The sequence below is a fragment of the Chiloscyllium plagiosum genome, unplaced genomic scaffold (assembly GCF_037043375.1).
Source record: "Chiloscyllium plagiosum isolate Xiang-an unplaced genomic scaffold, Cpla_swu_hap1 HiC_scaffold_46, whole genome shotgun sequence".
Taxonomy (NCBI): Eukaryota; Metazoa; Chordata; class Chondrichthyes; order Orectolobiformes; family Hemiscylliidae; genus Chiloscyllium; species Chiloscyllium plagiosum.
The window spans coordinates 11,168,235-11,195,963 of record NW_028270184.1 but is presented as its reverse complement, the minus strand read 5'-3'; the positions used below and the strand labels follow the sequence as shown (position 1 = coordinate 11,195,963).

General features: G+C 53.5%; 1 protein-coding gene and 1 long non-coding RNA gene across 4 annotated transcripts in view; one reads left to right on the top strand and one right to left on the bottom strand.

The window, feature by feature from the left end:
• The window catches only part of LOC122543878 (uncharacterized), a 67,933-nt gene extending 57,933 nt beyond the window's left edge, over positions 1–10,000 (top strand). For 2 of the 3 annotated variants that reach the window (XR_006310171.2, XR_015754658.1), the window contains 3 exons: positions 4,907–5,002; positions 6,529–6,719; positions 9,751–10,000. This is a non-coding gene — a long non-coding RNA (uncharacterized LOC122543878). The remainder of the gene's footprint in view (positions 1–4,906; positions 5,003–6,528; positions 6,720–9,750) is intronic. The other variant, XR_015754659.1, reaches the window with a different exon arrangement.
• Positions 15–26,887, bottom strand: LOC122543876 (NF-kappa-B inhibitor epsilon-like). Its single transcript, XM_043682734.2, has 6 exons — positions 26,407–26,887; positions 12,764–12,866; positions 5,349–5,595; positions 4,722–4,810; positions 3,306–3,554; positions 15–1,081 (listed from the first exon to the last, which is right to left on the bottom strand). The coding sequence occupies exons 1-6, from the start codon at positions 26,730–26,732 to the stop codon at positions 1,025–1,027; spliced, it is 1,071 nt and encodes a 356-aa protein (XP_043538669.2). The 5' UTR covers positions 26,733–26,887; the 3' UTR covers positions 15–1,024.
• Between the last annotated feature and the right edge of the window lie 842 nt (positions 26,888–27,729).

Genomic DNA, 27,729 nt, shown 5'->3' with positions numbered 1-27,729 from the left:
TGTTTGGGTGAACCATGCAGACAACGCAAGTTTTTTCAATGTCTTTATTATGTAAAAATAAAAGTGCTCCTAAAGCACTCAGCAATTTGGGTGCAAATGGAGAGCTGGAAGAAAGAGACCTCATTTACTTAACAACTGTCACCACCTGAGGGCATCACAAAGTGCTTTACAGTTTTGAAGCGTGGTGACTGTTGAAATGCAGAAAGCACAGCAGCCAATTCACACGCAGGAAACTCACAGGAACAACACTTGTCATAAATATCAAATAAATTATTTTTCAGTGAAGTTTTGGCTCCAGAGACACTGGCGAGATCTCCTCCTGGTCTTTCTCCACACCAACCTCCCCACCAAGAGTCACACCAACATGGGGGGGGGGAAAAGGGGTCATTCAGCCCTTCAAATTGTGTAGAGGCACCATTAATCTCCACCAAAGGGTTCAAGCGGACACTCAGCTTAACCAAATCACCGCACCTCTGCCAGCAATGCGCCCACCTTGTTACCAGTGGCACTGTCAGGCTAGTTTGCAGACTCACGCCTCTGGAACGGTCTGAACCAGAGGACTGATTGGGATTTTGAAGGCATTTGTTTGGTCTTGGGTCTTGTGTCTTGTGGGGGTGGGGGGGATGGTGATGGGAGGGGAAGACTAAAGTATGTGAAGGGTGCTGACCAGGTAATCGCAATTCTGGAGGTCTTCTCCAGATGTATTGTCCCCAAGGTAATGTGAATTCTTTTATATCCATGGGGTCACTCCCTCCTGCTACATGCCTGGCCAGGGACGAAACTGCACCTTTCGGTTTCTGAGGTAACAGAGTCAGAATCCAAGGAGTCGGGTGAGACTGGACACTCACCACCCCCCACCACAGCAGGTTTTGGAGGGGGCAGGGATGGGGTAGGGGCGAAAATGCAGGGGAAGAGGGTCCCACGCTATGAGGGCCTCCCACCCACTGGGAGACAAGGTCCTTATCACCACCCCCACCCTTCAGCGTTCGCTGTTCGGTCACATCACGTACAAAGTCCTGTTCTGTCACACCACTGGCTGCCCCAGGAGTCTCACATCGTCGAATGGGCACAGGTCAAGCACCTGAAGAAAAAGAGGGACAACGTGTTAGTTATCTGACAAAGCAGGTAGAGGCTTTTCTGTCCCCGCGCCCCCCACCCCTACCCCTAGCCTGTTTCATTCTTTGTGGCTTGGGCATAGAGATGTACATCACCGGAAAGACAGCCTTTGGTCCAACTCGTCCTTTCCGACCAGATATCCTAACCTAATCTAGTCCCATTTGCCAGCACTTGGCCCATATCCCTCTAAACCCTTCCTATTCATGTGACAAATATCACACTGTAACCCTTTTGGTACCTTTCACCAAAATATAATCTTGAAGGTACATATTTACTAATACCCACCCTCATCTCCCTCATTGTGCAAAGCCTCTCTCTTTTTTTGGGGGTGGGGGGGGGTGGGGCGCTGTGAAAGAGCTCCAGATCATTGAACCCTCACAATGCAGCAGGGCCATTTGGCCCTTCAACTCCACACTGACTCTCTGATGAACATTTCTGCAGCGATCCACCCCCAACCGTATCCTCATATTTCCCACAGCTAATCCACCGAGCCTACACATCTCTGGACACAATCAACGATTTTAGCACGGCCAATCCTCCTAACCTGCACATCTTTGGACTGTGGGAGGAAACCCATGCAGACACGGGGAGAACATGCAAACTCCACACAGACAGACAGTCACCTGAGGGTGGAATCGAACTCTGGGTCCCCAGCACTGTGAAGCTGAAGTGCTAACCAGAGCCACTATGTCACCCTGTGATTTCCTCACCAGAAGAAAGAGTTTCTCTCAAATCAACCTGATTTGAAGAATTGTTTCAAAAACCCCAATTCGATTACCCGGTAGTGTTCCAGACACTCATATTCGCTCTTTCTGATACTGGACAGAACATGGCATTATTTTACAAATTGTTGAGAATGGAATAAATAAAGAGCAAGAATAGGCCATTTGGCCCATTGATGCTGCTACACCATTTCGATGCAATCTTCTGCATCAATCTCATGTCCCTTGATTCCCCAAGAGACCAAAATAAAACCATCTCCCTGGTGCTAACGGTGGAGATACTACAACACTCGTGGGGGAAGAAAACTCCAAAGATTCCCAATCCCTCGAGGGAAGCCTGTTCTCCTCCTCCGGCTCCTATACAATAGGGCCTAATTCCAAGACTGTGCCCCCCTCCCCCCCCCCAACCATTTCTTAGGTTCCCTGACCAGGACAGGGAGTCAATCTCCCAGTGTCGACCCTGTCAAACCCCTTCACAATCTTGCACATCTCTACACAATCACTTTCCATTCTTCTAAGCTCTGGACCCAATTTAAGCAGGCAGAACCCCGCTGTTACTAAAGGGTCGCCTCGCACTAGGGACCGATCTCATGAACTATTGGCTCCGATGCAAATATAGCCCTCCTTTGATGTGGAAGGATTTCATACTGGTATTACAGTCGTGGTCTCACCAAATTCTTTAAACCCATACTCCCAGTTCCCATGCCTTCCTAATTACTCGCTGCACATTTCTTTGTGCGGGCAAACTTCATAGCACCACCAATCTGTACATTGCTGCTCTTTTGACAAGGTTATTCTGTCCTTGGTTGTTTTCTCACCCCCAGAGGGGTTGTAAATGCAGTGGTTCCGGGGTGTCTGGTTTGTGTGTGGGGGTTTTAGGGCCAATTTTGATTATAGATAACCGATACTGCCTCAGACAAAAGGCTTTCAAAAGGTTTTTTAAAAAAAATACTTGCACATTGAAAGGGGCACGGCCAGTTCTCTCAGCTCAGTTTTGGTTTGAGCAGTCTGGCTGGTTTTGTTTGCAGCAGCTCGTCAAATTTTAGCTGGGAACCCAGAGAAGCTGCTGAACCCAAAGAAACAGCTCCACGCTGATCCTCTCTCTCTCTGCACAATCCCTCCGGGAAGAACCAGTGTTAAAATTTACCTTTTTTCCAAAGTGGGGGGGTTTATAGGGATTGTTGCAGGAATTCGGAACAGCAGCATAAAAGGTGGGACAGTCTGTTGGGTTTTCAGATGGTTAAGTTATTCTGTTCTCTTTCATTTTGTACTCTAAGTAAATTCTGCTTTGTTTAAAACCAAGAGGTTTTGCCCAGCTGCATCATTCCTGGAATATCCACTATACACATGCTTAAAACAACTAGAAAAGTTAGGGTCTTCTTGAAATGTTTTTAGGGGAGGGGGTCTGAGCTGGTCCATAACAAATCCCTTCATTTCCCCACCGCACACCGGGAAGAAGTCACGTACGTTGCCGTTGTTGCTGGCGAGGTCCAGCGGGGTGTCCTCCTCCAGGTTGGGCAGCAGCGGGTTGGCACCAGCCTGGCAGAGGGCAACAGCGATGCCAGCGTCTAGCCGCCCCACCGCCAGGTGGAGGGGAGTGCAGCCATTGTACATTGGAGCGTCCACTTCACCTCCAGCTCGCAGCAGCCGCGTCACCAGCCCCAACTCCCCTAGCTCCACCGCCAGATGCAAGGCAGTCCGTCCACTCGTTGATTCCTGCCAACCGAAGAGAGAGAGAGAGAGAGAGAGAGAGAGAGAGGGGTCAAAGAATTAAGATTGAAGACAGGATGACATTCCCCACCCCACTCAACTCAATCACGGTTGCCAGTCAGCTGGTGAGACTGGAACGGAGCTAGGCAGAGAGTTTGTGCTCAGTCTCACAGCTCTCAACCACAGCCAGTGTCACCGGCGATGTCAGTTTATTTTTTTTTTTTTTTTTTTTCAGGGGGGAATTTATTTATTTTTTTTTTTTTTTCTTTTTCTTTTTTTTTTTTTCCACCTAACTGCGGTAGTGCTTATTTTATCCCCAGCACCCATGGTGTGTGTGTGCAGGTGTAAGACACTGTGAAAGACACAAAGTGCACGAATCTTTATTCAGTTTCCACCACCAGGAAGACAGGAAAACACCCGGGTGGCCAGTGACAAACACTGCCCTTCACATCAAAGGACAGTGCTGTGTGATCAAAACAGTGAAGGGGAGGGTAGGGACTAAGCGATGTCAGTTTATATGTGCTCGCTAATAAAGGATTACCATTGATTCCTCTTAAACTGAACAACGTGACTGACTGGACCTCTTCACAGTTAGCCCTCTCCATCCCGGAGTCACGTCAAGTCCTACTCCTAGTGAGTTGCCGTTAACTCTGGCGTGGGGACGGAATGACAGATGGACAGAGTGAAATCTCCAGCCACTTCCAAGGAGAGTGCTGCATGAGGTGAGACTTCAATTAACCGAAAGGCATTGGCCTAAGTTCGGTATTTTAGGACTGTCCGCTACTACTCAGTACGAGTGAGCGACGTGGGTACTGGGGCTGTGTTAAGAACCTGCCCTGATTGCAGGCAACGCAGCTGCAGCAGTACAGCCTGTGTAATGGGGATTGAGAGGACGGTCTCCCCCTGACTTTGGTCAGGGAGCTGAACCAAGAAGTATAGCCGGTAAAACTTGCTAACTACAAAATTTCTGTGGATATGCGCATGTATGCCACTGTATACATGTGCAAGTATGCACATGTCTGTATATGTGTGCGCACACACGTGTATGTGCGTCGCTGCATATATATGCACATATGTGTATGTATCTCTGTGTGTATACGCGTCTGTATGCATATGTGCCCGTGGTTTGGTATGCCGAAGGTTGGTAACTGGAGTCATAGGGCAGTGTTTGACCTGTGTATTGACTCTCGCTCCTGAAGACAGCATGTAGTCCACCATCACATCATTCCTATAAAGAACTGCCAGGTGCAAACAGGTCAAACCTGCAGGAAGAGAGATCATTTAGTAAGAAGGTGGGACACAGTTCGCTTCAAGTTTCCCCCCTCCCAATGTCACCTGAGTTCACTCTTTTTCCACAGGATAAATTAAGAGAAGACCTCTCCACCAGCATGTACCAGCTCTATCTCAGCAACATATCCCAACATGTGCAAGATCCCACAAAGAACGACAGCCAGGTAACCTTCATTCCATTTTTAAACAATTTCTCAAGCTGAGGATCAATGGACGGACATGGGCTGTGCTCTCGCTCAAGATCAAATTGCGCCCCTGCCAGACAGAAGCGATCACTGGTTTAATGTCTCATCCAAGAGAGACAGTACCTCTGACAGTGCAGCATTCCTGTGGGCAGCTTTGCCTATTGTTTTGTCCTTCACGATTTGAACCCAGAAACTTGTGACTTGGGAGTTGAGCATACTATCAATGAAGCCACCACATTCTCTCTCTCTAATCTGCCCGCACCGAGTGTGGAACGTGACTGGTTGGATTTTGTGGCAAAGGGACTGCTTTCTCAAAGGCCCGCACCTTGCCAATTATGTCTCTCAAGGTTCCGAGGTCCCGGGGGGCTGGGGGTTTCAAATCCAAACAAGGCATGCTCTTTGGCTGTGACAGGCTTTGTAAGGACCGGCACACACTCCTCCAGGCTGTACTGGCAGGCCAGGTGCAGTGCGGTGTTTCCGTTACGATCCTGTAGCTCTGTGTCCACTCCCTTCAAAACCAGTTGCCGCACTATCTTCGTCTGGCGCGTGTACATGGCCAAATGCAGGGGCGTCTGAAATTCAGAACAAACACTGGTTTAGTGCAATGTTAGCACGTAGCTAGCACACAACCGGAACATGGTTGCAATAACAGAGTGTTTCACAGGAAACGAGTAGGCCGTTATTGCCCAAGAGCCTTTCCCCACGCTGTGCCATAACACTGCTGATAATCAATAATTTATCAACCTCTGCTTTGAGCCTACTCAAAGGCCAAGCCTCCTCTGTGAGAGAGATTTCCACAGGTTCACCGTCCTCTCAATGTTTCTCCTCATCGTGGTCTGAGATGGCGTCGTCCTTAGTTTTAAATTGTGCCCCCCCCCCGGTTCTAGACTCCAGACCAAGAGAAACATCTGACCTGCATCTCCCCTTCTATCCCTTTAAACATTTTGTAAGTTTCAATGGGATCACCTCTCATTCTTCAAGTCTCTAGAGAATACAGGCCTGGTTTGTACAGCCATACATATACGGTACGGAAACTGACCCTTTGGTCTAACTCGTCCCAAGTTTCCCCAAACTAACTAGTCCCACTTGCCTGCATTTGGCCTATATCCCTCTAAACCCTTCCTTTGTACATACCCATCCAGATGCCTTTTAAATGTCATAACTGTACCTGAATCTACCACTTCCTCCAGCAGTTCATTCCACATACGAATCACCTGGTGTGAAAAGATTGCCCCACAGGTCCCTTTTAAATCTTTCTCCTCTTACCTATAAACTATGCCCTCTAGTTTTGAACTCACCCACCCTGGGGAAAAGACCATTCCTATTCACCTTATCTATGCCTCTCATGATTTTATAAACTTCTATAAAGGTCACCCCTCAACCTCCAATACTCCAGTGGAAACAGTCCCAGCCTATCCTTATAACTCAAACCCTCCACTCCTTGCAACATCCTGGTAACTCTTTTCTGAACTCTCTCCAATTTAATAATATCTTTCCAATAACAGGGCGACCAGAACTGGACGCAGTACTCCAGAAGTGACCTCACCAATGTCCTGTACAATGTGGTGTGTAAATTACCACAAGTTAATCTTTACCCCATCTCCTGGGAACAAGTCTGGTGAACCTTTGTTGTACTTCCTCGGAGAATAATGACTTTCCTGAGATAAGGAGACCAAAACTGAACACAGGACTCCAGGTATGGTCTAACTAAGTTCCTATACAATTGAAACACGTTGGTTATACAATTGCTCTTGTACTCAAATCCTCTTGTGATAAAGGCCAACATTGGCCATTCTAATAGCTCAGCACACTTGCATGTTAGCCTTCAGTGATTTATCCTGAAGAAGGGCTCATGCCCGAAACGTCGACTCTCCTGTTCCTTTGATGCTGCCTGACCTGCTGTGCTTTTCCAGCAACACATTTTCAGCTCTGATCTCCAGCATCTGCAGTCCTCACTTTCTTCAGTGATTTATCAACAAGGATACTAGGTGCCTTTGTAGATCTACACTTTCCAACCTCTCACCATTTGAGAAATACTCGCACATCTGTTTTTCCTGCCAAAGTGGATAACCACACATGATTCCACATTATATTCCACCTGCCATGTTTTGCCTAATCAGCAAGCCTTTCCAAATCCTCCTGAAAACATTTGACACTTTCCTCACACTCCCACTTGGTTTTGTATCATCTGCAATTCTGGTAATTTCACATTTGGTCCCCATGTCCAAATGATTGATATAAACCATGAACTGGTAGGAGTGCTGATCCTTACAGTATCCCACCAGTCCCGGCCTGCCAATGAGTCTTTATTGCTACTCTGTTTTGTCTGTTAGCCAAGAGGTTATGTCACTATATCATCTCCTAAATCAAATATTCTAACCAACCTCCTGTAGGGGACTTTATCAAAAGCCTTCTCAAAAATCCAAAATATAGTACATCCATCAATTCACCTTTATCAATTACATTAGTAACATCCTGAAAAAAACTCAACAAGTTTATCAAACATAACTTTCCCTTCTCAAATCTATGCTGACCATGCCCAATCAGATAACTTCTTATCCAAGTGTTCATTTATTACATCGTTTATTCCCTATGCCTCGTGTAAGGACAAACAGTCTGTAAGTCCGTCTTTTATTTCCTCGCTGCTTTCTTAAATATTAGGGTGACATTTCCAAGCTTCCAATCTGCAAGATTCCTTCCAGAATCAATGGAACTTTTGCAACAACTCTCTCAACAGCCACCTTCTTCAACATTCTGGCTTGGAGGAGAAAGTGAGGACTGCAGATGCTAGAGATCAGAGTCAAAAAGCGTGGTGCTGGAAAAGCACAACAGGTCAGGCAGCATCCGAGGAGCAGGAGAGTCGACGTTTTGGGCATTAGCCCTTCATCAGAAATATGGGGAGACCCCCAAGGGGCTGAGAGATAAATGGGAGGGGGAGGTGGGCTTGGCATCTTATCTCAGATCCAACCCTCCAACTTGGCACCACCCTCTTGAGCTGTCCTACCTGTCCATTTTTCTTTCCACCTATCCACTGCACCCTCCACTCTGACCTATCGTCATCACCCCCACCTTCATCAACCTATTGCCTTCCAAGCTACCTTCACCCCAGCCCCAGCCCCTCCCATTTATCTCCCAAACCCCCTCGAGCCTCCCCCACATGCCTGAAGAAGAGCTTGTGCCCAAAACGTCGACTCTCCTGCTCTCGGATATTGCCTGACCAGCTGTGTTTTTCCAGCGCCACACTTTTGGCTCTGGAATGTAGGCCATCAGGTGCGAGGAGCTGGTCAACTTTCAGTCCCATTAATTTCCCTAAGTACTACCTTCCTACTAATACTCATTTCTTTCAACTCATTCTCTCTAGTCATTTGGATCTTGAATTCTGGGAGATTTCTTGTATCCTCTGCCGTTTCTTGATTGCCCCATTATAAATTCTCCTGATTCCACATTTCCTTTTTACATACTGTAGAAGCTTTCACAGTCCATTTTTAATTTTTTTGCCAGATTGTATTTGTCATTCTTCCTTTCTTTATCGGTTTCTTGATCCTCCTTTGCTGCATTCTAAGAACCTCTCCGTCCTCCGCGTTATTACTGCTTCTGGACACCGTATAAGGCCTTCCTTTTCATCTTATACAATTCTTAACTTCCTTTGTCAACCACAGTTGATTGACCTTTTGTGAATTTCACAACTTGAAGAAATGTCATGAAGATGCAAGGCATCTGATAGTTCCTAAAAGACTAATCAGTCACTTACATATAGTCATGCCTTTTAATATATTTTTCCCAATCTAGCTTGGCCGATTTATGACTCATGCCCTCATGATCCCCCTTCATTCAAACTGAACTACCTAATTTCCAAACATAATGTAAAATTTTAATCACATTGTGGTTACTCATCCCAATTGTGAATTAGCCCTTTCTATGTACATAACACTAGAACCAAAATAGCTTGTAATTTAATTGGTTCCTTGACATACTGCTCTAGCAAATCATCCCTCAGTCACTCCAGAAACTATTTCTGCACACCGTTACTGTTCAATTCGTTTACCCAACCTATATGCAGATTGAAGTCACCCATTTTTGGAAAACTGCATTTAATTCTGGTCTCCCTACTATTGGAAAGACTTTGTTAAACTTAAGAGGGCTCAGAAAAGATTTACGAAGATGTTGCCAGGGTTGGAGGGTCTGAGCTACAGACAGAGGCTGAATAGACTGGGGTTATGGAGTGGTGGAGGCTGTGGGGTGACCTTAGAAAAGTTTATAAGATCATGAGGAGCATGGATAGGGTGAATAGTCAAGGCCTTTTCTCCTAGGGCAGGGGCGTCTAAAACTAGAGGGGAAAGGTTTAAGGTGAGAGGGGTGACGTTGTCATGCAGAGGGTGGTGCGTGTGTGGAATGAGCTGCCAGAGGAAGTGATAGAGGCTGGTACAATGACAACTTCTAAAAAGGCATCTGGATGGGGACATGATTAGGAAGGGTTTAGAGGGATACGGGCCAAATGCTGGGACTAGATTAATTTCGGATATCTGGTCAGTATGGACGAGTTGGACCGAAGGGCCTGTGTCCATGCTGTACATCTCTATGACTATGATAACTGTTGCTCTTTATACACATATGTTTCTATTCCTGATTTATACCATACCCCAACACAGCCACTGCTACTGGGTGGCCTGGAAATAAGCCCAACCAATGTCTGCTACCCCTTGCTAATCTCTTTTTTCCCCCCAAAGGAAAGTTCGGACGAAACAGTCCCAAACAAAAATGCAAACTGATGGTGAATGGAAACTTTCACGACCAAACAGAAACTTACAATATCAACATAATGAGGTCTGGGGTGATGATGCCCACTGCTCTCGAAAGGCCTCAACTGTGACGGTGAGCATTGTGTGCTGCCTCTCCAGCGGCACCCAAGGGTGCACATTGCTTCACCCAAACAGATTTCACACATTATGCTTTTGATCTGAGATCCTCCCTCACTAATGTCGACTCCCATCCCTTTTCATCAGCACAATTTCACCCCCCACTTGTCTGACATTGCTCAATGTAGAATGTCCTTCAACAGGTCCCTGTCTTGGTCATCACTGAGCTTTGTTTCTGTAATGGTAGTTGTATCATATTCATTTACCTCTATTTGTGTCTATCTTGTTATGAATGCTATGTGTTTTCAGGTACAATGCCTCTTGTCTTTTTAAACATCATTTGAGGCATGCTAAATGCTCAGATTTGTTTCTCCTGTTTTCTATTCTGTTCTATCTTGTTACCGGCTATTCTTCCATCTTGGGTTACCCCTCAACTTCCCCTTCCTCTGACGAGTGAGTTTAACCCACCCATGAGCAGGTCTCCCAGTGAGGATTATCAGTCCCCATCCATTACCATAAACTGGTGCCTGCGTCTCAGAAATCTCATTCCCTCACTCCAGCCACCAGTTCAATTTTTCACACTCAGCCACTCTTGGCATTGAGTTCAGAATGAAGCCCCTACCCGCTCTCTGAATCCTTTCTAAACTTGCTGCCTCCTCTTTCAGTGCTGTGTTTAGTACTGACCCTCCGACAGCGTGGAGCTCCCTCAGCACTGACCCTCCGACAGCGCGGCGCTCCCTCAGCACTGACCCTCCGACAGCGCGGCGCTCCCTCAGCACTGACCCTCCGACAGCGCGGCGCTCCCTCAGCACTGACCCTCCGACAGCGCGGCGCTCCCTCAGCACTGACCCTCCGACAGCGCGGCGCTCCCTCAGCACTGACCCCCCTCAGCGCCCACCCTCCGACAGCCCGGCGCTCCCTCAGCGCCCACCCTCCGACAGCCCGGCGCTCCCTCAGCGCCCACCCTCCGACAGCCCGGCGCTCCCGGGTTATGTTCGTATCTGGGAGTTGAAGTTAAATCTGGAAGCATCTAACTCAGGTCAGAGAGAGTCCCCCTCTGTCCTACGGCTAATGGTTAAACCAGTGATACATAGTTATAGAGGATGTCCAAGCAGTGAGTGTACTTGTGTGATTAATACTGGGCTATGGGGAGAGGGTGTGGTAGTGTAATTTGTTTGGGGATTGATACAGGGCTATGGGAAAAGAGTGGGACAGTGGGATTAGTTTGGGGATTGATACAGGGCTATGGGGAGAGTGTGGGGCCATGGGATTAGTTTGGGGATTGATACAGGGCAATGGGGAGAGAGTGGGGCAATTGGATTAGTTTAGGAATTGATTCAGGGTTATGGAGAGAGAGTGGGGCAGTGGGATTAGTTTGGGATTGATATAGGGTTATGGAGAGAGAGTGGGGCAGTGGGATTAGTTTGGGGATTGATACAGGGCTATGGGGATTGATACAGTGCTATAGGGAGAGGGTGGGGCAGTGGGATTAGTTTGGGGATTGATACAGGGCTAGGAGGAGAGTGTGGGGCCATGGGATTAGTTTGGGGATTGATACAGGGCCATGGGGTGAGAGTGGGGCAATTGGATTAGTTTAGGGATTGATTCAGGGTTATGGAGAGAGAGTGGGGCAATTGGATTAGTTTGGGATTGATATAGGGTTATGGAGAGAGAGCAGGGCAGTGGGATTAGTTTGGGGATTGATACAGGGCCATGGGGTGAGAGTGGGGCAATTGGATTAGTTTGGGGATTGACACAGGGCTATGGGGAGAGTGTGGGACAGTGGGATTAGTTTGGGGATTGATACAGAGTATGGGGAGAGTGGGGCAGTGGGATTAGTTTGGGGATCAATACAGGGCTGTGGGGAGAGAGCAGGGCAGTAGAGATTAATTTGGGGATTGATACAGGGTTACGTGGAGATAGTGGGGCAGTGGGATTAGTTTGGGGATTGATACAGAGCTATGGGGAGAGTGGGGCAGAGGGATTAGTTTGGGGATCGATACAGGGCTGTGGGGAGAGAGCAGGGCAGTAGAGATTAATTTGGGGATTGATACAGGGTTACGTGGAGATAGTGGGGCAGTGGGATTAGTTTGGGGATTGATACAGGGCTATGGGGAGAGAGTGGGGCCTGGGATTAGTTTGGGGGTTGATACAGGGTTACGTGGAGATAGTGGGGCAGTGGGATTAGTTTGGGGATTGATACAGGGCTATGGGGAGAGAGTGGGGCCTGGGATTAGTTTGGGGATTGATACAGGGCTATGGGGAGAGTGGGGCAGAGGGATTAGTTTGGGGATTGGTACAGGGCTATGGGGAGAGTGGGGCAATGGGATAAGTTTGGGGATTGGTACAGGGCTGAAGGGGGAATGTGGCAGCGAGAGCATGTTTGGGAATAGTAGAATGAGAGCGTGAGGCAATGTTGTTTGGTGAATGATGTATCAATGTACCACAGAGACATAATGGTGAAACGATGGTCTTGTACTCTGCTGAAAGCGGAGACAAATGTTTACTTAAAACAAGGAGGGGCAGACTTACAAGAAAGATCATGAGCTTTTGGGTTTGGATGACAGAGGGTAGCTTAATGATGACTCAAATAAAGATGAGAGTTCCTACTGGACAGTCAGGAGACGAGCCGTGTAGACCCCTGGGTGTGATGGTAGGGTTTATCCTTCACCCATCAGCAGATCAATCATGGGATCGTGCAGTGTACCAAATTAGTGTTTGGCACCTCTTCAGCTCTTGAAGTAAACTGGGCAGCTATATACTTTGACGCAGACAGACACAAGCTAAGTGCCGGCATATCACCAAGTGTCTCAGTCAGCCCCCCACCCACGTGGAGAGCCACCCCCGCCCACCACCCATTCCGTGGGAAGCACTCACTGCCTACCTGAAAGAGGTCATTCTGCCAGTTCAGATACTCCAGCGGTGACTGGTCAATGAATGCCAGGGCTAAGGCCTCAGCCTCGTGAATGATGCAGAGATGGAGGAACCTGGAAGACACAGAGATGGAGGGGGTCAAGGATCAGGACATCCCACATCATGAGGGACATCCAGCAACCTGGCACCAAGACTCTCCTGTCCCGCGCCAGGCCAGCGTCTGTTGCCAGTCTCTCCCACTCCCTCCTTGTTCCCGGGTGCCAGCCTCCCTATCCTTCGTGGCACCCAAACCGAGAACTGTCCTCATTCTCTCCAACGTCCCCGCTCCCCCCTTGGCCTCATTTGGAATCCTCTGTTATCCTGAGATTCCAAAGAGGGATTGGGTTCTCCTCAGTGGCTTCTTCTCCCTGCTAAGCATAACCCAACTTAGGGTGAAGGATTGGACCTGCTGTCAGCCCAGAGTGAGGGGTTTGGACACCTCTCACTGCACCCCTCGCCACCTCCAAACATCAGGGGGACGCTGAATCAAGAACAGACCTTTGCACACCCACTGGTCAAGAATTAGGCCATTCCCCCACCCACAGAGTGCAGAATAGGAACCAACCCCAACGCTGGGCTCCAGGATTAGACCATTCCCTACTCTCTCCTGGGAGTTTCAGACCACCTCCACCCCCCTCCCCACCACGATCAAGAACTTGACTATCCCACAATGTCCAGCCCAAAGCTCGAGAGCTTGAGTATATCCTATGCCTGCATCAGGAACTGAGACACCCTCTGCACCCCATGTCAAGGATCGGACTGTTCTTCCCCCTCTATCTCACAAATTGTAACATTCCTTGCCCTGCCCCCACACTCTGCCCACTTCCTGGGTCACATTCCAAACCATCCTCCACCCCTTCTCTGGGGACAAAGGATCAAACCATCCACCACCCCTTCTCTGGGGACAAAGGATCAAACCATCCACCACCCATTCTCTGGGGACAAAGGATCAAACCATCCTCCACCTACCCCAGGCCAAGAACCATCCTCTGTAACTCAACCCCTACTCTGGGTCAAAGGTCAAACCATCCTTCCCCTCAGGGGTTAAGTATCAAACCATCCTCCACTCTCTCTCCAGGAATCAAGGATGGGACCATCCCCCCACCGCCTCCCGATGTCAGGGATTGGCCATTCTCCGCTTGGAGCCATGAATCAGAACATTGACCGCGGGGTAAGGGGGCTATTTCCAATGTTTGGGCTAACCCAATCTCTCTGCCCCAATCTCTCTCCTGCCCCATCCAGGAGGGGTGTCTGTGAAAAGACCACCAGATCTTCAGGTTTCCAACAAGAACCCTGTATTCATATGGCACTTTTAAAACTGGGAGAACATCACAGATCGCCTCACAGGAGAGAACATCAAACAGCCATTGACCTCAGAGATTCACAGGATGACATCACGGAAAGGTGACCAAACGCTCGGTCAAAGAGCGCATAGTTTTAAAACAAATCAGTGTTAAACCAAAGGGAGAAAGGTGGATTTGGGGGGGGGGAGGGGAGACAATTTGGAAAAGAGATGGAGATTTGGGATTTATGTGGGGATAAAGGGCGGCACGGTGGCACAGTGGTTAGCACTGTTGCCTCGCAGCGCCCGAGACCCGGGTTCAATTCCCGACTCAGGCGACTGACTGTGTGGAGATTGCACGTTCTCCCCGTGTCTGCGTCGGTTTCCTCCCACAGTCCAAAGACTGGCAGGTCAGGTGAATTGGCCATGCTAAATTGCCCGTAGTGTTAGGTAAGGGGTAAATGTAGGGGTATGGGTGGATTGCACTTCGGCGGGTCGGTGTAGACTTGTTGGGCCGAAGGGCCTGTTTCCACACTGTAATGTAACCTAATCTAATCTAAAAGGAGGAGGAGGAGATGTGGAGAGGTTGAGGGAGGCAACTCTGACCTCGGGGTCCCCCAGGCTGCTGATGGTGAAGCGATGGGAATCGGTAGCGAGGGCAGAATACTGAAGAACTGGGCTGAGAGAAATACAGAAATCCTGGAGAGCTTTAAGGCTGGAGGAGGTCACAAAGTCAGAAAGGGGGAAATCAAGGAACCAAGGATGAGGAAGGTTGGCGAGCAAGGTGGACGGGAGGGCGAGAGGGCTGGATCTGGAATGGTACTTCCCATTCAGGAAAATCAGGGAGACAGGTCCAAACAAAGAAAAAGGGGAACGAAGACTGGGACTAATTTCAGACACTTGGAACACTGCCCACAACCGAGTGGAGATGCAAAACCAAGAATAATGCAAAATCCCTGGGGTTTTTAAACAAAATTCTTTCATAGGATGTTGGTTTTCCTGGCTTGTCCCCACTTCCTTCCCAAAATACCATCAGGCGGGTGTTTATGATAATAAAGGCAAGCTGTTGTGGTCGCCAATGCTGAGCCAACTTGCAAATCCATAAGGCATTCACTGAACTTAAATTCTTGCTGCTGTTGCAATGAGATTCGAACCCTTGTCCATCAAGTATTGGCCTGGGGCTCTGGATCATTCATCAATGTGCCTGTATAGGAGCAAGTGAAATGGGCCAAATGGCTCCCAATGGGGGTTGGGGGTGGGGGTGCAGGGCAGGCAGGGGGATGCTCTCTTCCTGGTGATATAGCCAAAAGCACAAGGGAATGGAGTCACTCAGGTTGTGCTGAAACCAGTGTAGATGGTGTAGGGAGCTACTTGAGAGAGGGAGAGTGGAGGTGCATTCTTACTGATACCCCCATGCCCTCATTTAGAAGCACCATCCTGATCTCAATTCAGAGACAGTCACCCACTTCCATTTCCATTTTTCACCCACATCCCAAAAGCACACACACCAAATTCTCCCTCACTCCGATAAGGCTACAGAAATTCTCCCCATTTATGCAGCCGTACAGCATGAACCCTGCTGTCCAGATGCCTTTTAAAATGTTGTAACCATACCAGCCTTCACCACTTCCTCTGGCAGCTCGTTCCATGCACGCACCACCTTCTGCATGAAAAAGTTGCCCCTCAAGTCCCTTTTAAGTCTTTCCCCTCTCACCTTAAACCCTATGCCCTTCCATGATTCCAGTAGAAATCCATTCTCCTTCTGCCAAACAGAAGTGCGGACAGCCAATTCCCCCTTTCCCAATGTCTGCCATTGTTTGACCCCTCTACTTTGGGAGGTGGGGTTCGTGAAATTCAACCCATCACTGGGACAATTAGCTAAAAGGATCCTCTTCACACAGAGAAGGGCTGGATGTGTAAACCTGGAGCCTGGGATAGCATACCAAGGGTCAGGAATCCTCACACACTCAAATTATTTCCACAGAGACAGACTAAGACGGTCTGAACACAGTCTGGAAAAATCTTCATCAAATGCTAGTCAGACATCAATTATAGAATTATTAAAGTGCAGAAGGAGGCCATTCGGCCCATCGTGGCTGCACCAGCTCAGTTATCTAGTCCGGTTCTATCCATTCACACCAATCTCCCACCTCCTCCCCATACCCCTGCACATCATTACTATCCAATAATCATCTGATGCCCCTCTCGAATGCCTCCATTGAACCTGTCTCTCCCACATTTCCAGGCAGTGCATCCCAGACCCTAATGTGGAGTTTTCAAACTCCAGTGACCCTGCTCTGTGGAGCTTGCATGTTCTCCCAGAGTTTCCTCTGGGTGCTCTGGTTTCCTCCCATAGTGCCCAGGGATGTGCAGGTTAGGGTGGATTGGCCGTGCTAAATTGTCCCATAGTGCCCAGGGGTGTGCAGGTTAGGGTGGATTGGCCGTGCTAAATTACCCCATAGTGCCCAGGGGTGTGCAGGTTAGGGTGGATTGGCCGTGCTAAATTGTCCCATGGTGCCCAGGGATGTGCAGGTTAGGGTGGATTGGCCGTGCTAAATTGTCCCATAGTGCCCTGGGATGTGCAGGTTAGGGTGGATTGGCCGTGCTAAATTGTCCCATAGTGCCCAGGGATGTGCAGGTTAGGGTGGATTGGCCGTGCTAAATTGCCCCATAGTGCCCAAGGATGTGCAGGTTAGGGTGGATTGGCCGTGCTAAATTGTCCCATAGTGCCCAGGGATGTGCAGGTTAGGGTGGATTGGCCGTGCTAAATTGCCCCATAGTGCCCAAGGATGTGCAGGTTAGGGTGGATTGGCCGTGCTAAATTGTCCCATAGTGCCCAGGGATGTGCAGGTTAGGGTGGATTGGCCGTGCTACATTGTCCCATAGTGCCCAGGGATGTGAAGGTTAGGGTGGATTGGCCGTGCTAAATTGTCCCATAGTGCCCAAGGATGTGCAGGTTAGGGTGGATTGGCCGTGCTAAATTGTCCCATAGTGCCCAGGGATGTGCAGGTTAGGGTGGATTGGCCGTGCTAAATTGTCCCATAGTGCCCAGGGATTTGCAGGTTAGGGTGGATTGGCCGTGCTAAATTGTCCCATAGTGCCCTGGGATTTGCAGGTTAGGGTGGATTGGCCGTGCTAAATTGTCCCATAGTGTCCAGGGATGTGCAGGTTAGGGTGGATTGGCCGTGCTAAATTGTCCCATAGTGCCCAGGGATGTGCAGGTTAGGGTGGATTGGCCGTGCTAAATTGCCCCATAGTGCCCAAGGATGTGCAGGTTAGGGTGGATTGGCCGTGCTAAATTGTCCCATAGTGCCCAGGGATGTGCAGGTTAGGGTGGATTGGCCGTGCTAAATTGTCCCATAGTGCCCAGGGATTTGCAGGTTAGGGTGGATTGGCCGTGCTAAATTGTCCCATAGTGCCCTGGGATTTGCAGGTTAGGGTGGATTGGCCGTGCTAAATTGTCCCATAGTGTCCAGGGATGTGCAGGTTAGGGTGGATTGGCCGTGCTAAATTGTCCCATAGTGCCCAGGGATGTGCAGGTTAGGGTGGATTGGCCGTGCTAAATTGCCCCATAGTGCCCAAGGATGTGCAGGTTAGGGTGGATTGGCCGTGCTAAATTGTCCCATAGTGCCCAGGGATGTGCAGGTTAGGGTGGATTGGCCGTGCTAAATTGTCCCATAGTGCCCAGGGATTTGCAGGTTAGGGTGGATTGGCCGTGCTAAATTGTCCCATAGTGCCCTGGGATTTGCAGGTTAGGGTGGATTGGCCGTGCTAAATTGTCCCATAGTGTCCAGGGATGTGCAGGTTAGGGTGGATTGGCCGTGCTAAATTGTCCCATAGTGCCCAGGGATTTGCAGGTTAGGGTGGATTGGCCGTGCTAAATTGTCCCATAGTGCCCTGGGATTTGCAGGTTAGGGTGGATTGGCCGTGCTAAATTGTCCCATAGTGCCCTGGGATTTGCAGGTTAGGGTGGATTGGCCGTGCTAAATTGTCCCATAGTGCCCTGGGATTTGCAGGTTAGGGTGGATTGGCCGTGCTAAATTGTCCCATAGTGCCCAGGGATTTGCAGGTTAGGGTGGATTGGCCGTGCTAAATTGTCCCATAGTGCCCAGGGATTTGCAGGTTAGCCATGGGAAATGCAGACTTACAGCAATAGGGTTGCGGGGGGGCGGGGGTCTCTCTGGGCAGCATGCACTTGGGAGGGTTGCTATGGACTTGATGGCCTGCCACCACACTGCAGGGATTCAATGATTACTCACTAATTGAAAAAAAGGTTCTCCTCGCATCACCCTGGTTTCATTTACACTCAATCTAGATCTGAAAGAAATGGAGGAGTTGTGTGTAGGTGTGAGAGACACTGCATGGGTATGTGAGTGAACATTTGTGCACATAGGCGAGACAAAGGGATGAGAGAGATGGGAGCATGTGCATGTGAGAGAGGGAGAGAGTGTGTGTATCTGCGTGGGAGAGAGAGAGTTGGAGCGTGTGAGAGAGTCTATATGAGAATAAACACTTGTGCACACAGGTGTGAGGGAGAGAGAGTGCATGTGTGCATGTCTATCCGTGTGTGTGTGTGTGTGAGAGACAAAGCATGTGTGTGTGAACGGGTGTGAACGGGTGTGCACATGAGTATGTTTGAGAGAGAGTGAGGGAGTGCATGCATTTGAGGGGAGGGGAAACAGGCATGTGTGAGAAAGAGAGTCCGTGTATATGTGTGTGTGTGAGAGAGAAAGGGGGACAGAGTCGCAGTTGTCTATGCATGTGAGTGGTAGTGGCATGTTTTTTTTTGGACCTCTACTGAAAGCTTTCTGATGTGAAGCGTGGTACACCAAAATGATCACCACGACGTACTCAGTTTATTAAGCTCATTAAATTTCAGCTCTGAACAAAACAGACAGCTAAACCAGTGTTGGTGCTAGTGCACCGGGTTTTATAGGGACTTTCCAAAGGGGAGTGCGATACATCAAGCTGATCATCACAATACTCCTACGTCGACGAGACCAATGAAAATTCAGCTACCATAAACCCCGATTTAAAAAAGGAATGTCTTTGTGTCAATTTATAAACATGGCATTAGCCAGTACTGTACAGCACTTGAAGTTGTAGCAAAGACAGGAATGGTCTCTCATTCAATGTGAAAATCCACACCACAACTTAGGGTCAATGGACTAACAGGCCAACTAATGCCCTGGAGTGTTTGTTGTGTCCAATATCTACAACAGAGTTTAGGAAGGAAGGTGCAAATACAAGGAGTTTTACAAGAATGGCAGGGATTTCAGTGACATGGATAGATTAGAGAAACTGGGTCCTCCTTGAAGGAGAGGAAGTTGGGAGGAGGTCTGAGAGGTCACAGTGTCATACAGCACAGAAACCGACCCTTCACTCCAACCCGTCCACGCTATGTTTCCCAAACTAAACTAGTTCCACTCATCTAAGTTTGGGCCATATCCCTCTAAACATTTCCTATTCGAGTACTTATCCAAATTTCTTTTAAATGTAACTATACCTGCAGTTCCTTCGGCAGTTCGTTCCGTATACAAACCACCCTCTGTGTGAAACAAATTGCCCCTCGGGTCCCTTTTAAATCTTTATCCTCTCACTTTAAAAATATGCCCCCTAGTTTTGAACTTCCCCACCCTATGGAAAAGAGCTTGGCTCTTCATCTTATATATGCCCCTCATGGTCAAAAGGTGTGGTGCTGGAAAAGCACAGCTGGTCAGGCAGCATCCGAGGAACAGGAGAGTCTGTTTCAAGCACACGCTCTTCATCAGGAATGAATTTATGCCCCTTATGATTTTATAAACCTGTATAAAGTCATCCTTCAACCTCTTATGCTCCAACGCAAAAGATTCTAGCCTCTTCTTCAGAAGAGGCCTCACCAACTTCCTATACAACCTCAACAATGACGTCCCAACTCCTATACTCAGTGGTCTGAGCAATGAAGGTATGTGTGCTTCTTTACCACGCTGTCTACATGTGAGAAGGTTGGGTTAGAGTCGACATAGGATGTGAGGGAGGCATGGGGTGTGTGTGTGTGTGTGTGTGTATAGTTTTGGGGAGGAGGGCGTGACGCGACTGTGAGAGAAACGGCTCTGGGATTTCCGTTCGGTTAGAGGGGGTGGAAATGCCTCAGTTTCAATGGCAAAGTCCCCAGACCCCACCCCGAAACCACCCAACCCCAGCAGCTCCACATGTCACACCTTCACAATCCTGCACGTCAGCCCTGTTACACTCAGTCTTGCCTCCAAGACAGTAAGTCATGGGTTAACTCCTGACTTACACAATCCATACACACTCCCAGCACCCACTGTCCAGACAACACAAAGCCTCAGCTGGCTGCTCGGTTAGATAGAAAAGACCCACAGAAACTACTGCAAGTGGGATAGGGATGTCCCCATCGTCCAGCCCCAATATTTATTCCTCAAGACTATTTAATCTCTGCACTCTCTAATCCACCTGAATGATAGGATCAGCTCAAGGGCCGAACGTCTTCATGCTGTTCCTTTCCAAGAGCTTGTAAAAAGTTAAATCCAAGCACCTCGACATGATTCCAGTCAGTAATTTAAGCCTGGGTATCTGTTATTCTATATATAAACCACTCCAAACTCCTCAATTAGATTCCAGTCTGTATATCACTCCCAGATATTTGCTATTTTATATAAAAGCCACACAGAATCCCTCAAGTAGATTCCAGAGTTTACTCACTCCCAGGTATCTGTTATTCTACATACAAACCATTCCAAACCCCTCAATTAGATTCCAAACTTTACTCCTAAACCTCAGTTAGGTTACAGACTTTATTCACTCCCGGTTGTCTGTTATTCTATATATAAAGCCTCTGAACTCCTCAATTAGATTCCAGATTGTAATTTACTCCGGGGTAAATAGAATTGTATCTATAAGAGAGAAGGAGGGGGGGGGGGGGGGAAGAGAGAAGGGAAGATGGGGGGGAAGAGAGAAGGGAAGATGGGGGGGAAGAGAGAAGGGAAGGGGGGGGAATGGGGGGAAAGAGCGGGGGGGGGAATGGGGGGAAAGAGGGGGGGAATGGGGGGAAAGAGCGGGGGGGGGAATGGGGGGAAAGAGGGGGGGAATGGGGGGAAAGAGGGGGGGGAAAGAGGGGGGGGAAAGAGGGGGGGGAAAGAGGGGGGGGAAAGAGGGGGGGGAAAGAGGGGGGGGAAAGAGGGGGGGGAAAGAGGGGAAAGAGCGGGGGGGGGAATGGGGGGAAAGAGGGGGGGGAATGGGGGGAAAGAGGGGGGAATGGGGGGAAAGAGGGGGGGAATGGGGGGAAAGAGGGGGGGAATGGGGGGAAAGAGGGGGGGGGAAAGAGGGGGGAAGAGGGGGGAAAGGGGAGGGGGAATGGGGGGAAAGAGGAGGGGGAATGGGGGGAAAGAGGGGGGAATGGGGGGAAAGAGGGGGGGAATGGGGGGAAAGAGGGGGGAATGGGGGGAAAGAGGGGGGGGGGAAAGAGGGGGGAAGAGGGGGGAAAGGGGAGGGGGAATGGGGGGAAAGGGGAGGGGGAATGGGGGGAAAGAGGAGGGGGAATGGGGGGAAAGAGGAGGGGGAATGGGGGGAAAGAGGAGGGGGAATGGGGGGAAAGAGGAGGGGGAATGGGGGGAAAGAGGAGGGGGAATGGGGGGAAAGAGGAGGGGGAATGGGGGGAAAGAGGAGGGGGAATGGGGGGAAAGAGGAGGGGGAATGGGGGGAAAGAGGAGGGGGAATGGGGGGAAAGAGGAGGGGGAATGGGGGGAAAGAGGAGGGGGAATGGGGGGAAAGAGGAGGGGGAATGGGGGGAAAGAGGAGGGGGAATGGGGGGAAAGAGGAGGGGGAATGGGGGGAAAGAGGAGGGGGAATGGGGGGAAAGAGGAGGGGGAATGGGGGGAAAGAGGAGGGGGAATGGGGGGAAAGGGGGGGGGGAATGGGGGGAAAGAGGGGGGGAATGGGGGGAAAGAGGGGGGGGAATGGGGGGAAAGAGGGGGGGGGGAATGGGGGGAAAGAGGGGGGGGAATGGGGGGAAAGAGGGGGGGAATGGGGGGAAAGAGGGGGGGAATGGGGGAAAGAGGGGGGGAATGGGGGGAAAGAGGGGGGGAATGGGGGGAAAGAGGGGGGGAATGGGGGAAAGAGGGGGGGAATGGGGGAAAGAGGGGGGGAATGGGGGGAAAGAGGGGGGGAATGGGGGGAAAGGGGGGGAATGGGGGGAAAGAGGGGGGGAATGGGGGGAAAGAGGGGGGGAATGGGGGGAAAGAGGGGGGGAATGGGGGGAATGGGGGAAAGAGGGGGAAATGGGGGGAAAGAGGGGGGGAATGGGGGGAAAGAGGGGGGGAATGGGGGGAAAGAGGGGGGGAGATGGGGTAATGGGGGGGAGATGGGGAAGCGGGAAGGGGGGGAGAAGGGGGAAGGGGGGGGAGGGGGAAGGGGGTAAAGGGGGGGCGGAAGAGGGTAAGAGGTAAATGGGGAGAGGGAGAGGGGGGGAGAGGGAGAGGGGGGGGAGAGGGAGAGGGGGGGGAGAGGGAGAGGGGGGGGAGAGGGAGAGGGGGGGGAGAGGGAGAGGGGGGGGGAGAGGGAGGGGGGGGGAGGGGGAGAGGGAGAGGGGGGAGAGGGAGAGGGGGGGGAGAGGGAGAGACGGGGGGGAGAGGGAGAGGGGGGGGAGAGGGAGAGGGGGGGGAGAGGGAGAGGGGGGGGAGAGGGAGAGGGGGGGAGAGGGAGAGGGGGGGAGAGGGAGAGGGGGGGAGAGGGAGAGGGGGGGAGAGGGAGAGGGGGGGAGAGGGAGAGGGGGGGAGAGGGAGAGGGGGGGAGAGGGAGAGGGGGGGAGAGGGAGAGGGGGGGAGAGGGAGAGGGGGGGGAGAGGGAGAGGGGGGGAGAGGGAGAGGGGGGGAGAGGGAGAGGGGGGGAGAGGGAGAGGGGGGGAGAGGGAGAGGGGGGGAGAGGGAGAGGGGGGGAGAGGGAGAGGGGGGGAGAGGGAGAGGGGGGAGAGGGAGAGGGGGGGAGAGGGAGAGGGGGGGAGAGGGAGAGGGGGAGAGAGGGAGAGGGGGAGAGAGGGAGAGGGGGAGAGAGGGAGAGGGGGGAGAGAGGGAGAGGGGGGGAGAGGGAGTGGGGGGGAGAGGGAGAGGGGGGGAGAGGGAGAGGGGGGGAGAGGGAGAGGGGGGGAGAGGGAGAGGGGGGGAGAGGGAGAGGGGGGGAGAGGGTGGGGGGGGGAGAGGGGGGGGGGAGAGAGGGGGGGGGGAGAGGGAGGGGGGGTGAGAGGGGGGGGGGAGTGAGGGAGAGGGGGGGGGGAGTGAGGGAGGGGGGGAGTGAGGGAGGGGGGAGAGAGGGGGGGAGAGAGGGAGGGGGGGGAGAGAGGGAGGGGGGGGTGAGAGGGAGAGGGGGGGGAGTGAGGGAGAGGGGGGGGAGAGAGGGAGAGGGGGGGGAGAGAGGGAGAGGGGGGGGAGAGAGGGAGAGGGGGGGGAGAGTGGGGTGAGGGGGGGGGGAGTGAGGGAGTGGGGGGGGAGGAGGGAGGGGGGGGGGAGAGAGGGAGAGGGGGGGGAGAGAGGGAGAGGGGGGGGAGAGAGGGAGAGGGGGGGGAGAGAGGGAGAGGGGGGGGGGGTGAGGGGTGGGGGGGGGGGTGAGGGAGAGGGGGGGGGGGTGAGGGGAGGGGGGGGGGAGAGGGAGAGGGGGGGGAGAGAGGGAGAGGGGGGGGGGAGAGGGAGGGGGGGGAGAGGGGTGGGGGGGGAGAGTGGGAGAGGGGGGGGAGTGAGGGAGAGGGGGGGGAGAGAGGGAGAGGGGGGGGGTGAGAGGGAGAGGGGGGGGAGAGAGGGAGAGGGGGGGGAGAGAGGGAGAGGGGGGGGAGGAGGGAGAGGGGGGGGAGAGAGGGAGAGGGGGGGGAGAGAGGAGAGGGGGGGGAGAGAGGGAGAGGGGGGGGAGAGAGGGAGAGGGGGGGGAGAGAGGGAGAGGGGGGGGAGAGAGGGAGAGGGGGGGGAGAGAGGGAGAGGGGGGGGAGAGAGGGAGAGGGGGGGGAGAGAGGGAGAGGGGGGGGAGAGAGGGAGAGGGGGGGGAGAGAGGGAGAGGGGGGGGAGAGAGGGAGAGGGGGGGGGAGAGAGGGAGAGGGGGGGGAGAGAGGGAGAGGGGGGGGAGAGAGGGAGAGGGGGGGGGAGAGAGGGAGAGGGGGGGGAGAGAGGGAGAGGGGGGGGAGAGAGGGAGAGGGGGGGGAGAGAGGGAGAGGGGGGGGAGAGAGGGAGAGGGGGGGGAGAGAGGGAGAGGGGGGGGAGAGAGGGAGAGGGGGGGGAGAGAGGGAGAGGGGGGGGAGAGAGGGAGAGGGGGGGGAGAGAGGGAGAGGGGGGGAGAGAGGGAGAGGGGGGGGAGAGAGGGTGAGGGGGGGGGTGAGAGGGAGAGGGGGGGAGAGAGGGAGAGGGGGGGGAGAGAGGGAGAGGGGGGGGGAGAGGGAGAGGGGGGGGGAGAGAGGGAGAGGGGGGGGAGAGAGGGAGAGGGGGGGGGAGAGGGAGAGGGGGGGGAGAGAGGGAGAGGGGGGGGAGAGAGGGAGAGGGGGGGGAGAGAGGGAGAGGGGGGGGGAGAGAGGGAGGGGGGGGGGAGAGGGAGGGGGGGGGAGAGAGGGAGGGGGGGGGAGAGGGAGAGGGGGGGAGAGAGACGGGGGAGGGGGGGAGACGGGGGAGGGGGGGAGACGGGGGAGGGGGGGGGAGGGGGGGGGGAAGACGGGGGGGGGGGGAAAGACGGGGGAGGGGGGGGAAGACGGGGGAGGGGGGGGAAAGACGGGGAGGGGGGGGAAAGACGGGGGAGGGGGGGGAAAGACGGGGGAGGGGGGGGAAAGACGGGGGAGGGGGGGGAAAGACGGGGGAGGGGGGGGAAAGACGGGGGAGGGGGGGGAAAGACGGGGGGAGGGGGGGGGGAAAGACGGGGGAGGGGGGGGAAAGACGGGGGAGGGGGGGAAAGACGGGGGAGGGGGGGAAAGACGGGGGAGGGGGGGGGAAGACGGGGGAGGGGGGGGAAGACGGGGGAGGGGGGGGAAGACGGGGGGGGGGGGGGGGAGAGACGGGGAGGGGGGGGAGAGACGGGGAGGGGGGGGAGAGACGGGGAGGGGGGGGAGAGACGGGGAGGGGGGGGAGAGACGGGGAGGGGGGGGAGAGACGGGGAGGGGGGGGAGAGACGGGGAGGGGGGGGAGAGACGGGGAGGGGGGGGGAGACGGGAGGGGGGGGAGAGACGGGGAGGGGGGGGAGAGACGGGGAGGGGGGGGAGAGACGGGGAGGGGGGGGAGAGACGGGGAGGGGGGGGAGAGACGGGGAGGGTGGGGGAGAGACGGGGAGGGGGGGGGAGAGACGGGGAGGGGGGGGGAGAGACGGGGAGGGGGGGGAGAGACGGGGAGGGGGGGGACGGGGAGGGGGGGGAGAGACGGGGAGGGGGGGGAGAGACGGGGAGGGGGGGGGAGAGACGGGGAGGGGGGGGGAGAGACGGGGAGGGGGGGGAGAGACGGGGAGGGGGGGGGGAGAGACGGGGAGGGGGGGGGAGAGACGGGGAGGGGGGGGGAGAGACGGGGAGGGGGGGGGAGAGACGGGGAGGGGGGGGGAGAGACGGGGAGGGGGGGGGGAGAGACGGGGAGGGGGGGGGAGAGACGGGGAGGGGGGGGGAGAGACGGGGAGGGGGGGGGAGAGACGGGGAGGGGGGGGAGAGACGGGGAGGGGGGGGAGAGACGGGGAGGGGGGGGAGAGACGGGGAGGGGGGGGGAGAGACGGGGAGGGGGGGGAGAGACGGGGAGGGGGGGGGAGAGACGGGGAGGGGGAGAGACGGGGAGGGGGAGAGACGGGGAGGGGGAGAGACAGGGGGGGAGAGACGGGGGGGGAGAGACGGGGGGGGAGAGACGGGGGGGGAGAGACGGGGGGGGGAGAGACGGGGGGGGGAGAGACGGGGGGGGGAGAGACGGGGGGGGGAGAGACGGGGGGGGAGACGGGGGGGGGGGGGGAGAGACGGGGGGGGGGAGAGACGGGGGGGGGGAGAGACGGGGGGGGGGGGGAGAGACGGGGGGGGGAAGACGGGGGGGGGAAGAGGGGAGGTAGAGAGGACTCAGGAGTGGTGTCAGGGTGAGGGTGGTGTGAGGGTGATGAATGAGGAGGGGGGTGGGGGTCGGGGGTGAGGGTGGGGGTGGGGGTCAGGGGTGAGGGTGGGGGTGGGGGTCAGGGGTGAGGGTGGAGGTGGGGGTCAGGGGTGAGGGATGAGGGTGGAGGTGGGTGTCGGGGGTGAGGGTGGGGGTGGAGGTGGGGGTCAGGGGTGAGGGATGAGGGTGGGGGTCAGGGTGAGGGTGGAGGTGGGGGTCAGGGGTGGGGGATGAGGGGTAAAGTGCACCACTTACGTGTCCCCCTCCTCGCTGAGGTAGGCCCAGGGGTCGAAGGGAGCCTCAGGGCCCGGGGCCTGTCCCCCGGCCGAGCCCAGCGAGCAGCGGGCGCTGAACGTCTCCAGCAAGTCCGAGGCGTAGGCCGAGTCGCAGCTGTCCTCCCCGGAGGCCCCGCACTGAGGGCCCGGGGCCGCCCCTGCCCCTGTCCCCGTCCCCGTCCCCGGCTCCAGGCCCAGGCTCAGGGCCCAGGGCTCCTGGCGCTCCAGCTCCCCATCCAGGCCAGAGTCACACTGGGAGTCGGGGAGCTGCAGGCCCTTGGTGTCCCCGCCTGGGCTCACTGCCATTGCTCAGGGGGCCTTGTTATTTATCTATCACCAGGAGCAGGCTTGGAGAGACTTGTCCTCTTTCCTCAAACTGACACAAGTCCAGCCTTCACAGCCTGCAACTCTCTGTCCTTCAGACCCTCCTCCTCTGGGCTGGCTGCACACTTAAAGGCAAAGGCAGGCTGCCTTCCCTTCCCTTTTAATGCACTGACTGTACCACAAACCTGCCTCCTTTAGAATTAACTCACTGCAAACCACACACTGACACAAACACACACTCCCAATAACAAACAACTTCACTGCAACCAGCAGTGACTTCATTTAATAATCACACACAACACCAGGCTGTATAGTCCCAACAGGTTTGCTTGGAAGCACTAGCCTTCGGAGCTAGCCATCTGAGCGGCGTTCCGAAAGGCAGTGCCTCCAAATAAACCTGTTGGATTATAAGCTGGTGTTGTGTGATTTTCAATTTTGTCCAACACTCCGGATCATTGTGCAGCGGAACACACACCAACCAGTTTCACAACAGTTTCTGCCCTACTGTTGTTAGAATACCGAATAGACTCTCAAACTCTTAACATTCGCCTGTACCTGCGTTTTTGTTTTTGCTGCTGTTTACCTATTATTTACTTATCTATGCTACTTAACTCTGTGATCTGCCTGTATTGCTCGCAAGACAAAGCTTTTCACTGTGCCTCGGTACACATGACAATAAATTCAATTCAATTCAATTCACTCCCAACTCCAGACATCCCTAAATTACTGTAATTTATTCCCATATGCCAAAATTTGGCCCATATCCCTCTAAACCCTTCCTATTAATGTATCCATCCAGATGCCTTTTAAATGTTGTGATTGTGCCAGCCTCCACCACTTCCTCTGGCAGCTCATTCCATACATGCACCACCCTCTTTGTGAAAAAGTTGCCCCTTAGGTACCTTTTAAATTTTTCCCCCTCTCACCTTAAACCTGTGCCCTCAAGGTTTGGACCCCCCTGCCCTAGGGAAAAGACGTA